The following is a 15,727-nucleotide window of genomic DNA, read 5'->3' as shown; positions in this document are numbered from 1 at the left end:
TCAACGTAGGTTATAGCTTACCACCGCCTCTTCCGCGAGCTCTTCCTGCAAACCCTCCTCTAGATCCCCACTGCTGCTGCTGCTGATACTGCTCCTTCGACATGGCTACTTTTATTTCACACTATCGAGAAAAAAGGACAAATTACTGTAACGACTCAGGAAAACAAAGTTGCTCACAAGTTTGCAATCCCCAGAATAGCCATTACTGTTTATATTAAACTAGCCCTCCCCATCCCTATCAGCTTTTCGGTTAATCACTCCAACTTAGAGAGAAAATGCTCATTTCTGGTATGACCAAAGACATGTTTGCCAAAGGCCTAAAAATAACCCGTTCTGATAGTTCCTAAAAAGTATTTGATAAAAGTTTACATAAAAATATGTTTTAATGCTGGTGTATTTATCTTAGCACTTCAGACAGAGTTAAGAAGCCACCCTGGTCTATAAAGCAAGTTCCAGAATAGCCTGAGCTACATAGAGAAACCCTGTCTCAAAATTACAAAATAAATTACTAATAGTATATTATAACATTTCCCTGCTGCTCAAAGACCTTACCTACAACCCAGTAAACCAGCGAGTCAGGGCGTAAGTACCCTGGATCCTGAAGCAAGCAGTGCCCCGTGGCTGCTGTGTGCTAAGCCACCTGATGGGTGCGTCTAACTTACTTTACTAAGACCAACATTGTGGTATTTCTTCTCCATTATCTTCTTCACTGGTTCCTCTTCCTTAAAGGTAATGAAACAGAACCCACGCCTCTTATTGGTCTTGTTGTCCATAGGCAGCTCTATGGATTCAACCTGAGAGCAAACACAAAAACAACCAAAAACTTAGTGTTCTAGTCTGTGTTCTACTGTCACTAGTAACTTAGAGTATGGGAGGTGGAACAAAGAAAATGCATTTCATTCTCAAGCTCTACTGTCTCCCTACTTTCTAATATTTTAAGAATGTTCTTCAACTAGAACCTCCAATTTATCTAAGACCTCACATTTAATGATAAGACCAATCATTAGTGATAAATATTTTTACCCAACTTAAGAACCACAAACCCACAGTGCCACCCAAAAAAAAAAAAAAAAACGAAGAAGAAGAAGAAGAAGAAGAAGAAGAAGAAGAAGAAGAAGAAGAAAGAAGAACTGGTCAAAGAGACAAGGCAGACCCTGCATTTGAGAAGAGATACATGCAATCTAGCAACAGGACTGAAAACTGGCTGCTGCTCAACAGGAAGGCAGCAGCTATCCAACTTCTGCTTGTTCCCACAACTACACGAAAACTATATACCTGGACTGTTGTGTAAAATATGAGTATTAGGCATTCCATTTCTAAGTCCTGTACAAAAGCATGTGTTCTTATGTGAATCCATAAGAGATGCCAGCCTACTATGGTTGGAGGCCACATATATCTCAGCTCAGATGTAAGTACTAATTCATGATAGAAACTGGTAGTTCACTATGTCACCAAGTCTACAGTCTCATTAAACTTTACTTACACATATCTGAGTTGGCAAGATGCTATACTATTGTCATTATTTCCTTACTCTTAGCTGTCTCCTGCCATATCTCAAGTCAGTCAGTCTTGACTTCCTCCTCCTCACACTGCCTACTCTTCCTTCCACTAAATTCTGAGGTAAGAACAACAGGTCATTCCTATACTCTCTGCAGACAGAAGCAGCAAGATGACTTAAGTCTGCTCATCTATCAATACCCAATACCAAAAAGTATTTTATAACTCTGAAAAGCCAAATGGCCAAATCCACTTAATGTGCAATCACACATTAACTTTGATATAAATAAATTACATCAAAACAAAACATACCTCACCAAAACCACCAAAGTACTCTCTTATTTTTTCTTCAGGTGTGTCTGGAGAAAGGCCACCAACAAAAATTTTTTTGACGGGCTCTTTTGTTTTCATGGCTTTGGCCCTTTTAGGATCAATGACTTTCCCATTCAATTTATGTTCTTTCTGATCCATGACCTAAGGAAATTAAAATTTTCACTTTAATATGTAAAACAACTACTATTCAGAAATAAAATACTTAAAAATAATCACACAATGTACCAACACTATGTCAACTGGCTTAAGATTAACGGTCAAGCCAAGAGTATATGACACCAACTAATAGAAACTAGTGCCCAAGTATAAAAGTCACCAAGAGTTGACGTAAGGGAAGTACCACCCCAACTGAATTGATTACTAGGTGACATCACCTTTAACTGATAACAGTGTAAACAATGGTTGCCACAGCCCCTCAGTCCACAACCAAAATAATGACTTAACCAAAGGGTGATCATCCTGCAGACATTTGCCTGAGGGAGCTACTCTAGTCTGAGAATAAGAGTAGAGGGGAAAACTGTTTGTCTAACATTACTGTAAAATGGGCCCTTTCTGCCAACTTGTTATACTGTTTATAACATTTTATAAATCCCCTTCCACCCTGTTGGGACTGAACATGAACCATATACATACTAACCACAAGCTATCCCCTCCCCCAGACAAATCTCTGTCCTTTTTAAAAGCCACTTTCAATTTAGGAAGGCTGGCACATGGAAAAGTATTCAGGAAAGAATTCCATAAATCTACCTCTCCCTTCAAAAAATATACTGGCAAAAGCAGGGTGCGCTAAGGTGCCTCTGCTGCTCCAACACTCGGAAGGTAGAGGCAGGAGGCTCAAGGTAATCCTCAGTCATGTGTGCAAACTGAGGCCAGCCTAAGCTACAGAGAACCTTGTTTCAAACAACCAAAAAAAAAAAAAAAAGAAGAAGAAGAAATAAGAAGAAATGTATCTCTTCCTTATTATAAAAGAAAACCCACAAGTAACACAAGTCCTCTCCAGGTTTCATTAGTCAGAATGTATATATATAACACACTACCTTATCTACACTCTCCGACTCTTTAAATAGCACAAAGCCAAAACCCCTTGATCGCCCTGTGATAGGATCTAACTTCAGAGTGCAGTCTACAACGTCCCCAAATTTGGAAAAGTAGTCCTTCAGGTCTTTCTTTGTGGTGTCCCAGCTAAGGCCTCCTATAAACATTTTCCTGTAAAGACAAAAAGCAGTATTAAAATGTTAAGAAAATTAAAATGTCTTACACATAGTAACACACCCTTTTCAAACTGCATTTGTTTAGTACAATAAAATGTTATCCTTATTACAGACACATTCCAAACACTACTGTTTAAGGTTCCACTTAGCACTGCTCCTGCTCATGTACAATACTGAGCAAGAAGCCACCTGCTCATATTTACGTACATATACACTTTTGTATTTGCATGCCAAATAAAAGTATTATTTTTAACAGATAAAAATCTTAGCTTCTAGATTCTATCAAACCTTCATTACAGCCCCAGCATCCTATCTATGCCAAGACTCCTTTTCTACTTTTAACAGTTCTCCCATTTGTAGAACTTATAAAATGGAAAAAATGCTAAGTCCTCTAAACTGTCCACTAGCCTTTTTCACATGCAGGAATCCTTATAAAGGACCAAAGTAATCATGGAAACACATTGACAAAAGAACTGCCCACTAAATCACACCCAACTAACTCACAGGATCTACTTACAGTAGAACCTCAGTTAAAGTCGTAAGTGTTTAGCCTGTAAAATGGTAAATTTAAACACTCAAGGAAAGGCCATTAGAACAAAGTAGGTCTCAACATAAGAGCAAAGAACCCAAAGCAGTTTCTGGCAGCAGTGGGAATCCTTTCCATATCCACTTGCTTTGTCAGTAAGTTAGAAGTATGTAGCTAGCCTGTACCTTTTACTCCTTAAAACGGTCAAACTGACAACTTAGTAGTAAACGGTTAAAAATTAGTCCTATAAGGGCTACAATTTTCACTAAAGATAAAACCACAATAGCTGAGGATTTGCTCATCTTCATAATTTGTGGGGGGGGGGGGTCATGAAAAGGGATGGGGAAGATAAGGCACCAGTTTTCGGCTCTAGAGACTTTTTTTTAAAAGAGCATTTATTTATTTTATGTATACGAGTATACTGTAGCTGTCTTCAGATACCAGAAGAGGGCATCAGATTCCATTACAGGTGGTCATGAGCCATCAAATGGTTGCTAGGAACTGAACTCAGGACCTCTGGAAGAGCAGCCAGTGCTCCTAACCACCGAGCCATCCCTCCAGCCCTCTATAGAGACTGTTAATAGGCTGCACTAGAGCCTATTCTGGCTAGAAGAAGCTCACTGATTCATCCTCACCTCTGACCCGTGTGTTTAACTGGAATGCTACTTTTCTTACAAGTTTCACTTTTAATAACAAAGCTCTTAGTTCAGAGAAACTCTTAGATGGCATGTTGAACTTTCCATTTAAAGTTAGGTTTTCAACCTAGAACATAGTACAGAGCAGGCCCCAATTTTCAAGACTTCTTCAAAGTTCTAGTCCTAAAGATTATAACCACTCAGTAATATTATAATCAAATAAATGTAACCAAAACCCATTATGTACATTTTAAATGTCTGCTTATTCCACAAAAAACTTAAAGACTTCTCAATATTCATTTCTTTCAATTAAATAATACAACCCCTAAAATATAACCCTTATTTAAATATCCGTTGCTGTAAGCGGTGTTTTCCCTACAGTCCAGAACACCACTTTCATCAATGAAAACTCACTGCCAACATTCAGTCTTTCCAAGTGAGGGAGACGCTAGTATTTAGGAGACAAAGACACTGACTGCACAGCAGTGGCCTCTTAGATATCCATTATCAAGTTCAGGACAGAGACAAAGTCAGCTGCGACTTAGCCACTTAGTAATCACCTGACACAGAAACTCCCCCTCACTGAATAATCTGTAACCATTTCCGTCTAGCCAAACTGAAGCTAGAATAAGACAGTACAGAGAATAAACCTGAAGAACAAGGAGATTCTGTCAAGTGAACCAAATATCAAGACAAAATTTGTTTTTACTTTATAAAAGCAATGGGTAGAGGAAATGTCCTCAAATTTAAAATTATTGTTATGTATACTTAATAAAAATTAAAAAAAATAACACATAAGACAAGGCATCTACTATATTTAAGTCATTAACTTTTTTAGATAGGAAATTAATTTTCTGAAATATTAGATATGCATGCATACCAACTCATCAAGTTATCTAATGAAGTGCTCTGTAAAAAAACAAAACAAAAACGTTCCCACCCTTAACACAGCTAAGAATGTTCACTGCAAAACACTCTTCTGTTAATAAATGTCCTTTATCCAGAATGTTAAGTATTTTGGTCGCCTGTAACTTTTATATATTACATACACTACATTTTTAATTCAAGTCTTGTTTGCCCTCCCTAATCATTTCTTTTGAATCTGCAACTCCTTTAATTGAAATGCACGAGACCACGGCAGGGTCTCCCACTACAGATCAAGCTGGCCTCCAATTGGTGGCCATTCCTCAGCCTCCACCTGCAGGGGAGCTGCCACGATTAGCTTCAAGAATGATAGATCTGCAAACCCCAGCCCTGCCTTCAACACAAGTCATGACATAAACAGCCTATGGATCTGGTATTTCTGTTCTTTAGTATGGTCATTCTCTGAAACTGGGCTCCGTAACTAAAATGGATCTCACTTCTTCGCCTTTAAAACACATTCTAAACTTTGCCAGCAATTCAAGTTGCCAACAAGCCATTACTTGCTCTATAATGAGTATCTCCCTTCCATACTGTAAAGAGCCAGGTAAGTTTTCCAAATCTTGTGTGAAGCACAAAAGCTTCCGAGCTTATGACAAATGTTTTAGTATTTTGGTAACATACAAGAACTTTATTTTTCTTCTGCTTTAAGAAAAGCTGAACAGATAACCAGAAAACTCAATACATTACAAAATCCACAACTCTGTATTCTATCTTTACTAATTAGGAAGTATGAAATCCACCCCATTTTAATTCTGTGGTCACAAGGTTTAACTATATAATATACAGCCTAGTGATTGTCTGCTAAGCTTTATGAACAAATGGGTACCTACTGCAGGATCTCTAGAATACTAGCATGAACTTCCTCTCGCTCTGACATTCCGTAACATCAACACTAATTTGGATTACTGTATGCGGCCTTATGTTGTTTAAAGCACAATACCTACTCTGTCTGTCCAATAGGGAGCCTTAAACGAGAGGTTTACTTTCAAGTTGCTATTCACTCCTGCAGAGATGTAAACATTCTTAGTAAGTTAAAAGAACTTTAAATTTTCTAAGCAGCCAATTTAAAACTATTAAGAGAATTGTTCAAGTAGCAACAAAATGATTCTTAATGCTGCAATTCTAAATTTCAACGTGATCCTTAGTTTTAAGTAAACCAATAATCCCATTTAAGGAACTTATTTCTACAAGGGCCATCTGCTCCCCATATTGACCTTTTTTGAATTCTCATACAGTCCTGCCCTTGTCTTGTCTCAAAGGTGGAACAATCTCCCTGCCTCAGCCTTCCCGGTGACCAGGTGATACATGCACACCGCCATGCCTCCTTTCTCCTTCAGATAGGGTTTCACTGTGAGCCTAGGCTATCCTAGAACTTATTTTGAAGACCAGGCTGGCCTCAAACTTAGGGAGATCCACCTACCTCTCTTGAAAGTTTAATTCCTTAATCATACTTATAAGCAAAGTATTTCAATGGCCCAAAGAAAGGATAGAAGTCTTTAAATTAGCTATTGAACAATGTAAGTGCTTTCACACTGTGTGTGTGTGTGTGTGTGTGTGTGTGTGTGTGTGTGTGTGTGTGTGTGGTCATTCTGTTTGGGTCATACGTGTAATTGTAGGTACCCCTGGCACTGGAGTTTCAAGTGGTTATGACTTTTCTGCCTTGATTCCTCTGATGGAACTAGCCTTTATAAATGTAGTTTCTGAAGTCCTCTCCCTACCCTACATATATGCCAAGATATTTTCATAATTAAAAACACAAGGCAACACCTAGCAAGCAATGACGGCTGATGGAAAATGCCTTAATAATTCCTAATTAGCAGGGTATAGTGGTCCACGACTACAATCCTAGTACTCAGGAAACTGAAGCAAGAGGACCAATAGCCTGAGCTACTGTTTGACCCTGTCTAAAACAATGACATAGAAAACACCCTCGTCCTCCCAAGTACATAAAGCTAATTTTCTCCAAACTATGGAGATCACCAAGTTTTACATCCAAACTCAGTAATAAGTATTTTATCTAAAGATGCTTTCCCTATGAGGTTTTTACTCTTACAACCAATTTTGCGATAAAACAATATTTAAACTCTTCCAACAACCCATTATCTTACATTAAAAAAAAAAAAACAAGTGTTAGTTAATACATTTTTTCAGCCATATCTGTCCATTCACTGGCATCCTTTATAGTAATGGTATTCAAGCACACTTACTTACATAATTCTTCTAGTACAGTATCATGAAAGCTCAACTTTTAAAAATGCTACAATGATAAACTCTAATAAAATCTCCCTGGCATGTATTGATGAACATTTTTTTTTCTTTTTTCTTTTTTTCGGTGCTGGGGACCGAACCCAGGGCCTTGCGCTTGCTAGGCAAGTGCTCTACCACTGAGCTAAATCCCCAACCCCATGATGATGAACATTTTTTTTAAACATCAAGTTACTTCTAAGAATGAAGCCAATAGGGGCTTGGGTGGGGGCGGAGGGATAAGGCCAATACTTTTTAACAATGGGCAACTATCATTTAGTAGGGACATACATATATCATGTATATAAAAACTATCCTGAAGGGGTTGGGGATTTAGCTCAGTGGTAGAGAGCTTGCCTAGCAAGCGCAAGGCCCTGGGTTCGGTCCCCAGCTCCGAAAAAAAAAGAAAAGAAAAGAAAAAAAAAAAAAAAACTATCCTGAAAATAGCTTGACAGACCCTTGACAATAACAAGACTTGTATCTGATGTGTTTTATGAAAACTACTTTAACTATTTAAAAACTGTATTAAGTTTAGCTAATCAAAGTGATAAGTAAAATCTACATCCCAATATGATCTGCCCATTATTAAACAGGTAATTCCTTCTTGAATTTTTTTCTGTATTATGCTTTTTAAAGCTAAGTGTTTAAAAAAAGGGGAGGAGGGGTTGGGGATTTAGCTCAGCGGTAGAGCACTTGCCTAGCAAGCACAAGGCCCTGGGTTCGGTCCCCAGCTCCGAAAAAAAGAAAAAAAAAAGGGGGGGGAGGAGGAGGCCTAGAGAGATGGCTTATCAGTTAAAAGAACCAACTGTTCTTCCAGAGGCCCTGAGTTTACTTCCCAGCAACCATGTGGTAGCTCAGAACCACCAATAATGGGATCTGATGCCCTCTTCTGGTGTGTCTGAAAGACAGCTTTAAAAAAAAAAAAAAGCTAAGTGTTAATTAAAAAGGATCCTATTATTCAAGACTAACACATAAAAAGAACAAACACTTTTTTTTTTTCAGATTTAGTTATTTAGTATGTGAGTACACTGTGGCTGTCTTCAGACACACTAGAAGAGGGCATCGGATCCCATTACAGATGGTTGTGAGTCACCCTGTGGTTACTGAGAATTGAACTCAGGACCTATGGAAGAGCAGCCAGTGATTATTAACCATTGAGCCATCTCTCTAGCCTTGAACAAACATTTTCAAAGTAAGATTTTAAATTCTTTTACATTTAATCTCAAAAACTTCAAAAGAAACCAAAATCGACCATAAAAAAGGCAACTAGATTGAAAACATCCTCCCAGTTTCCCCAGGAAGACTAGAGACTTCCCTCCTTTCAGGAGGCAGAATCTTTAGAAGCTTGAGGACAGTTGGTCTACACAGTGAATTCAGGCCAGCAAGAGCTACATAGTAAGATCCTGTGTCAAAAATATAAAGAAAAAGGCAGGCATAACATCTAGTAAATTAAACATGACAGTTTTAAAAAATAAACCTTACGTGCTTTACTTAGCATTCCCAATATAAGTAACTCCAACTTTTTAAGTACACTCTCACTTACCTAAAGGTTAAAGACTGGGGTTTCCCTAATCTAGGTTAAGGTTCAGGGTGAGATCACTAGCTATTCACAATCATAGATGTTTTCTATTTGGTATCAGTTTAGCTCACTAATGAAGACAGAATGCATGTTTACCTTTCTTAGGACTCTAAAGTGTTCCAACACCAGTCCACACCCCCAACCCCACCATCTTCCACTGCTTTAAAACTGCGTTACTCTTTAACATAACCCGATCATTTCCAAAACATTTATTAGTTGCTTTTTCAGTATATTGGCTGACACTTTCCTATCTCTTAAGACTAGAGTAGACATAGAGAGTGGATTTCCTGATTCATTCATGCATGTATGTGTGTATGGTCAAGTGTAGACAAACAAGTCAAGTGCAAACATTTCAGTAAAGAACCCAATACTTAAAGCTGTCACTCTATTAGACAAATGTCACAGTAAAGTTGTCTCCACTCTAAAATATTCTCAATTACATAGCATGAACATACTAGTTTAACACTCCAGAAACTAAAATATGCTTACCTTTACTCCACAGGAGTAAATCACTGCCAGTAGCAACTATTAGGGCATTGAATAAATACAAAATATGAAAGCAGAAAACAGGCTGTGCAGTCGGTCTTCCTACGGTGACCATTGTTTCCAGCAAACAGATGAGAAAACCAAGTAAAAATGCATGCTATTTATTATCTGAGACCACACTGGGGGAAGTAACAGAAAAAAAACCCCAGACTTCCTGCATCTAGTTTAGTGACCTATTTATTACTCTAACACTGAAGCACAACTATGTCAGATCGAACCAACAAGCCCCATGTTTGCTAACACGCACATTCGAAGCACACAGCTGTAAGTGGAACACAAGTCAGTGCTTATGTTTTCAGACGTGGCTTCGAACATGACCTAAAGGATTAGTTACCTTTCCTCATGGCCTCAAGGCATAGCAAACAGACTATGAAGTACATAAATACATGTATCTACCAACCTGGCTATAGGTGTGAGAGGTCTTACATACCTCAGACTTCCCAGGCTAAATTACTAAAACTATATTTAGGAGGTGTCATTAAACACAAAGAAAACTTTAAGGTGTCTCAAAAACAAGAAGTTGCCCAGAAGCGGCACTCCGTGTCTGTAATCTCAGACAGTGGCAGGCTGAGTATGAGGACTCTTGGGATTTCTAAACCATACTGGGCTACAAAGTGAGATCTTGTTCTGGAAAACAAAGTACTGAAATCTTAGATGCTATCCCAGTCTACTCCCGGGACTGTATATTCCATCTCTCTACAGATGACAAAGGGAACCTAGTGCTCCTGGATGGGGATGTGGCTCAAGAACAGAACATTGCCCACACGCTTAAGAGGCTTTGAGACCTAGCTCCATCATGGACAGGAAAAACATTAAATGCACCTCACCTAAATCTGAAGCTTCAGCTGCAATTTTACCAAAAGAAATGAATATGGACACATATACTTACAATCACTGTCTATAAATCCAATCAAACAGCCAGTAAATCTGGCATTAGACTACTCTAAAGTGTTGGTTCTCCTCAGGGCAATGTTCAAACTCTTCCACAGTAGGGTTTCTATTATATTTTAAACAAAGACATGCGTGAGCCCCTTCTCAAACAGTAGAGAACAATGTCTACAAAGATTCACTTGAGCTTACATACTAATGGTTAGAGGACCAGCTAGGATACTGCCCTGACAACTCAGTGAAACCGTCATGCTTCCTACTCAACCTCATTCTGGAGGGCTAGGGTGGGGAATGACGAGTCATTGTATCTAAGCTGGTAAAACTGTCTATAAAACAGAGTACTCTAGGTTTCCAATGTTCACCAAACTCAAAAACTGTCCCCATATCTTACAACGTGGTATGCACATTTCATCAGACACGACCCTACACACAAAGAACCAAAACACCAAACTACACACTGAAAACAAAATGAGACATTCCAATGCAACTAATTATATCTAAAAGAAATAATGAGAATCTTAAAGTTTGTAGACAGTAAAGTGGCCAACAAGATGAAAAAAGTTCAATCCCCAGGACCCACATTATGAAAACAGAGCAGCCTCCTCTGACCTCCACAAAAAGCACTGATACACAAATGAACCCAACATCAAAACACAGTTTTAGAGGTAACTCAGGAAGTCATTGCACTATGCTAATGAGCCAGTTATCAAACCCATTAATCTTGAAGCAAGGATGCTTTTCTAAAACTGTGTTCATGTTCACGTGCAAATAAAACATAATGTGGAGTAACAAATTTATCTTTAAAAAATATTTTAGCAGGAAAACCAGGAAGAATAATAGCATTTATACCTACAGTCCCCATCACTTGAGAGAGAAATATTAGGACAAGGCCAGTCAGCCTAGGCATGTAGGAGACCTTTTCTCAAAAATAGTACTTCAAGATGAAACCCCATTTTAACAGGATCTGCATACCAAAGTGTTTTTAAGAACTTAACGTCATATGACATTTAGTCTACTACTGACTGGTCTCCACTACAGAGACTATATTATTAAACTGGTGCAGAAAAACAACAGAAACATGGAGTATATACACAGATACCAAAAAGGTCTGCTTAAAGATCTTCAGTGTTTTGCTTAGAAAGTCTAGCATCTGCAACACAACGGAGTTGGACAAATGGACGTTTATGAAATCAGATTAGAGGAAGAGAGGAGGCAGGAAGACGGGGGTACGGGGGTGTGGGTGTGTGTGGATGGTGGATGGGGACAGAACACCTGCCACACACTGTAGGCCAAGAGATTAGGCAGGCTGAGAGGAGCACATCTCTAAAACAAGTGGGCAGAGTCAGGACGCCTTCTCAGTACCAGACTGCATGACTAAAACTACTATCTCAGAAAGTCTGCCAGTGGAGAACTGGTCATCATCTATCTGGTCTGTTTCGTAATATTCACAATTAAGTTATCAAACTTTCTCCAAACACTTATCCCAGAAAGCTCTACAAGTATCTGCTACTGAACAATGGGGCAAAGATAACTTTTTTAACAGTGAAAACAGTGACCTAATCTAAAACACTTCAAATTCAATTTACTACAAACAACTAAAGTTCAAATAGAAGTCAAATAAGGTTTAATTTGCCATTGTTACTCAACTTACTGTGCCCAGAAGGCACCAAAACACAACGCTCAGACCCTAGTGCTGTTCTTTTTTCCATTCTGATTTTTTTCTTTTGTCAGCTAAACTACTTTACCTCCAACTTAAAACTGGACAAATATCAGTAGATGGTAAGTTAAAAAGACATAAAATGTAAAGGTTATCCAAAATAATTTAATAGAGTATGGTCTGTACAGACACAAGGCTTTTCTAAACTCCAATGTTAAAGACACAGTCCCGGTAAAAATCAAAGTATGACCCTAAGGGCAGAGCCTGACACTTCAGGAGGGAGAAGGGGGATAAAAAGAATGCTTGACCTACCAGCCTCCAAAGGGAAGTCATGCAAACGTGAACACAAGTAACAACCATAAATACCATTCCAGCCAAATCACACTGAAAATGAAAGTCTGGTAAGAGCTGTAGTGGAGAGCCACACTTAGCCCACCTATGAACATTACATACACAATGCTTAAAGTACTTATACTGTCGATGAAGACATATAGGACTTTGCATAAAGCATAGTAATACTTAAGAACTGTCTACTTGACAGAATACTTCAGTATAACATGCAAGACATTTTAACACGCAATATCTTTATCAAGTAACCTTTATATTTAGCATTAAGCTTAGAATTTAAACAAAAATATATCACCCTAATAAAAACTAAATGAAAATACAGTAACTTGTTTGCCCATATTTAAAAGAAAAATTACTAATTACATTTAGTTTAGGTTGGCTAAATTGACAACTCATCATGCATTACCACAAACCATACAGCACGCAATGGCATTTTTGCCCACAGATTTTTTAGGGTTATCTAGAAAGGCCTTACATCCCAGGCACAAGACTCATCCTACAGTATTAAAGTCTAAATCTCCTGGGACTCAATGGGCAACTAAATTACAGAGCCTCTGCATGTTATGACTACTGAAATCTTTATAAGACAGAAATAAAATTTAAAAGTTTTACCATTCTTCCCGCTGTGCCGTCGCTGCTTCAGTGTGTCGTGGGGAGGAGTTTGAATGGCTAGGGAATTAACAACCGGTACAGCAACCAATCAAAATTCTAGTTTTAGTTTTTGACATTGTTAGGGTTAAAAACTAATTCATTTATATTTCAGTTCAACAAAAAAACTACAAAGACAGCTAGCTACTTTCTAACTTCAAAACTCAGGGGTAAATAGAAAGCCTGCCCCAGTTACACAATTAACCATTTTGGTGCCTCTGTCCAAAGAACAGACTTCAGAAAGCAAAAACCAAAATGTTCAAAAACTTAATTTCTTCAAATATTTAACATGTATTCCCTTCTCAAATTAAGCCACATTATTGTTCAATATTAGTTCCATTTAATTAAATTCACTTCCCACCCCACCCCCAACTCCCCACCAAAGCCAGTACAACCATTAGCAGACTGCAGAGAGTCAGCCTGAACTGAGATTTTTTTTAAAATTATACTCCAAATACTTCTCCACCGTCCCAACATCCCAACAAATTTTATACTCTTAATCACTAGTGGAAATCACGGGTTAAAATGACACCTTTAAAAAAAAAAAAACTTCCCACCAAAACTTTCTCCTGGTTATAGTGAAAAAATTGCACACGCACAGCCCCATTATAAAAAGTATCGAAACCATAACTCGAGAATCAGCAATCTGTAATGGGAACAAGAGAATCTAAGGACACGGATCGAACCCCCTTTCCTCATCTCCTGTGTGATACTCAGGTCCCAAAGGCTGCATTTTAACATATTAAAAGCAGCTTTTGGTGGCGATGTTACTTTAATTAGAGGAAGCAAGTTAGTATTAAAAAATCCTGAAAAAATTAATTCACTAAACACCACAGGATTTATTGCATTTTAAAGGGCGAGTTGGCTCCTTTGAACAATAAATAGTGAGAGGGTGAGACTGAGAAGAAACCAAAACAGGCTCCTGGGCACTGAAAAGGCGGGAGAGAGATATAAAAAATTTAGTTGCACAGAATAAATAAGGAAAAGACTACAATCTGTACAAACAGGCAACCCAGAATCTGAGGGCGCGAAAAGGGTGCATAGAGAGAATAACTTGGCAGAATGGGGGAAGGGCAACCGCAGGCAGAAGGTAGAAGAGCCCCAGTCAAGTACAGGCCCCATCGACCAGGAAGGACTTAAATGGAGCCCGCGGAGCCAGACCAACGCGCCAGCAGACCAGGGACATCGGCAGGCCCAGTCTGTCTATAGCACAAACGCAGGGCCTGTAAGAGCGTGCCGTAGTGACAGCGTAAGGTGGACAGAACGAACGAGTCCTAAGACGGAACTATTTAAAACGCTAAAAACCACTGGCCAGAGGCCGACGCGGGAGAAAAGAGGTGGACAGCCTACACCTTTCCCAAAGCAAGAGCGTGTAAATAATCGCACCGTCTCGGGGTGGGGGTGAAGCACTCAACAAACCTTGGTAACCCCGGTAAAAAGCTTTTCTGTGCGTTTGCATTTTTAAGCCTAAGTGGTTAGAAATCCGGGAGACATGGGGGGGGGGGGGGGGAGCTCCGACAGGCGGGAAAAAATCCTGGCGGCTAAATCGGTGGGAGGAGACCCATGGCGAGGGAGGAAAGAGGGCGGGCCGCGGAGTAGCATGGTGACGGCTAAAGGTGGAAACGTGTGTGATGGGGGAGGGGGCGAGCAGGCAAGGAAGGAGGAAATGCAGGCCCGGGGAAGCCCGGGGTACAAGAAGGGTGGCCGAGCAGGCGACTGCACTAGGGCCTGCGGGCGGGCAGTCGCGGGAGCGAGGCCTAATGGCGGGGAGGGGGAGGGGGGCCTGGCGAGCGGCTGCCCGGGGCCGCCCCTTACTCACCCTTCATCCTCCTCATTCTTACTGGCGTCGATCTTCGCTCCCTCTGCCTCGGTGCTGCCTCCTTCGGTGCCTCCGGCCGCAGAGCCGCCGCCGCTCCCGCTTCCCGCCGCCGCCGCTGCCCCCTGCGCCGCCGCCACCATGGCTCCCTCCTGCTCGCCCGCCGAGCCGCCTACCGCCGCCGTTGCCGCCGCCGCCGCCCCGTCCCCTCCGAACTGCTCCTCCGACATAGTGCTACTGCCTCCGCCGCCGCCGAGACGACACCCGCCGCCGCCGCGAACCGAAACTAGCAGCAAAGTAATCCCCGCCGCCGCCGCGCGCCCGCTCTACCTCGCGAGGCACACAAGACAAGGCGCGCGCGTGGCTGCAAAGGCTCCTGCGCCTCTCCCCGGCCTGCCCCCCTCGCCTCCCACTCTCGCGCAGCGCGCACTCTCACTCTCCCCGGCTGCACTAAAAAAGAATAAGTAGCAGCGGCGGCCACTCTCGCCTCCTCCTCGCTTTAATGGCGCCGCCGCGGACCACCTAAAATGGCCGACGGAAGAACGGCGCGTCCCGGTCACGTGACTCCAGAGCGCGCCCTTTGCGCCTCCTCCGCCCCTTCCACCGCTAGTCCCCACCCCCCACGGGCCCGCCCTCCCGTTCCCTTTTATACTTGCTCTCACGCTCCTCGGTCGCGCGGCGCGGGCCTTTAAAGGGAACCGGAAGTGGCGTGCACAAGAGGGTCGCGCGGGTACCATCGAGAACAAGGAGCGCTGGTTCGAGGGCGCGGCTAGAGAGAACCCCCTTCCCTTGGCCCCGCCCTTCCGCGGATTCCTGGAGTCACTGGCGGCTCCTCGGCTGCGGCTGGCCGGAGCGGCGGACCTGGAGGGGTGTGG

General features: G+C 41.1%; 1 protein-coding gene across 8 annotated transcripts in view; it reads right to left on the bottom strand.

The window, feature by feature from the left end:
* The window catches only part of Hnrnpd (heterogeneous nuclear ribonucleoprotein D), an 18,316-nt gene extending 2,928 nt beyond the window's left edge, over positions 1-15,388 (bottom strand). For 2 of the 8 annotated variants that reach the window (XR_015636815.1, XR_015636817.1), the window contains exons 1-6: positions 14,856-15,388; positions 13,001-13,057; positions 2,868-3,036; positions 1,810-1,971; positions 663-794; positions 22-121 (exon numbers count right to left, since the gene is read on the bottom strand). Coding sequence is in view for 4 of the 8 variants with exons in the window: in NM_024404.2 (NP_077380.2) it covers positions 22-121; positions 663-794; positions 1,810-1,971; positions 2,868-3,036; positions 13,001-13,057; positions 14,856-15,082 (847 nt within the window). In the remaining 4 variants the exon portion in view is untranslated. 8 annotated transcript variants of the gene reach the window in all.
* Positions 15,389-15,727: the final 339 nt, after the last annotated feature.

Source organism: Rattus norvegicus, chromosome 14, assembly GCF_021556685.1.
Source record: "Rattus norvegicus strain SHRSP/BbbUtx chromosome 14, alternate assembly SHRSP_T2T, whole genome shotgun sequence".
Taxonomy (NCBI): domain Eukaryota; kingdom Metazoa; phylum Chordata; class Mammalia; order Rodentia; family Muridae; genus Rattus; species Rattus norvegicus.
The sequence above is the reverse complement of the archived record's forward strand: the minus strand, read 5'-3'. Positions and strand labels throughout refer to the sequence as shown.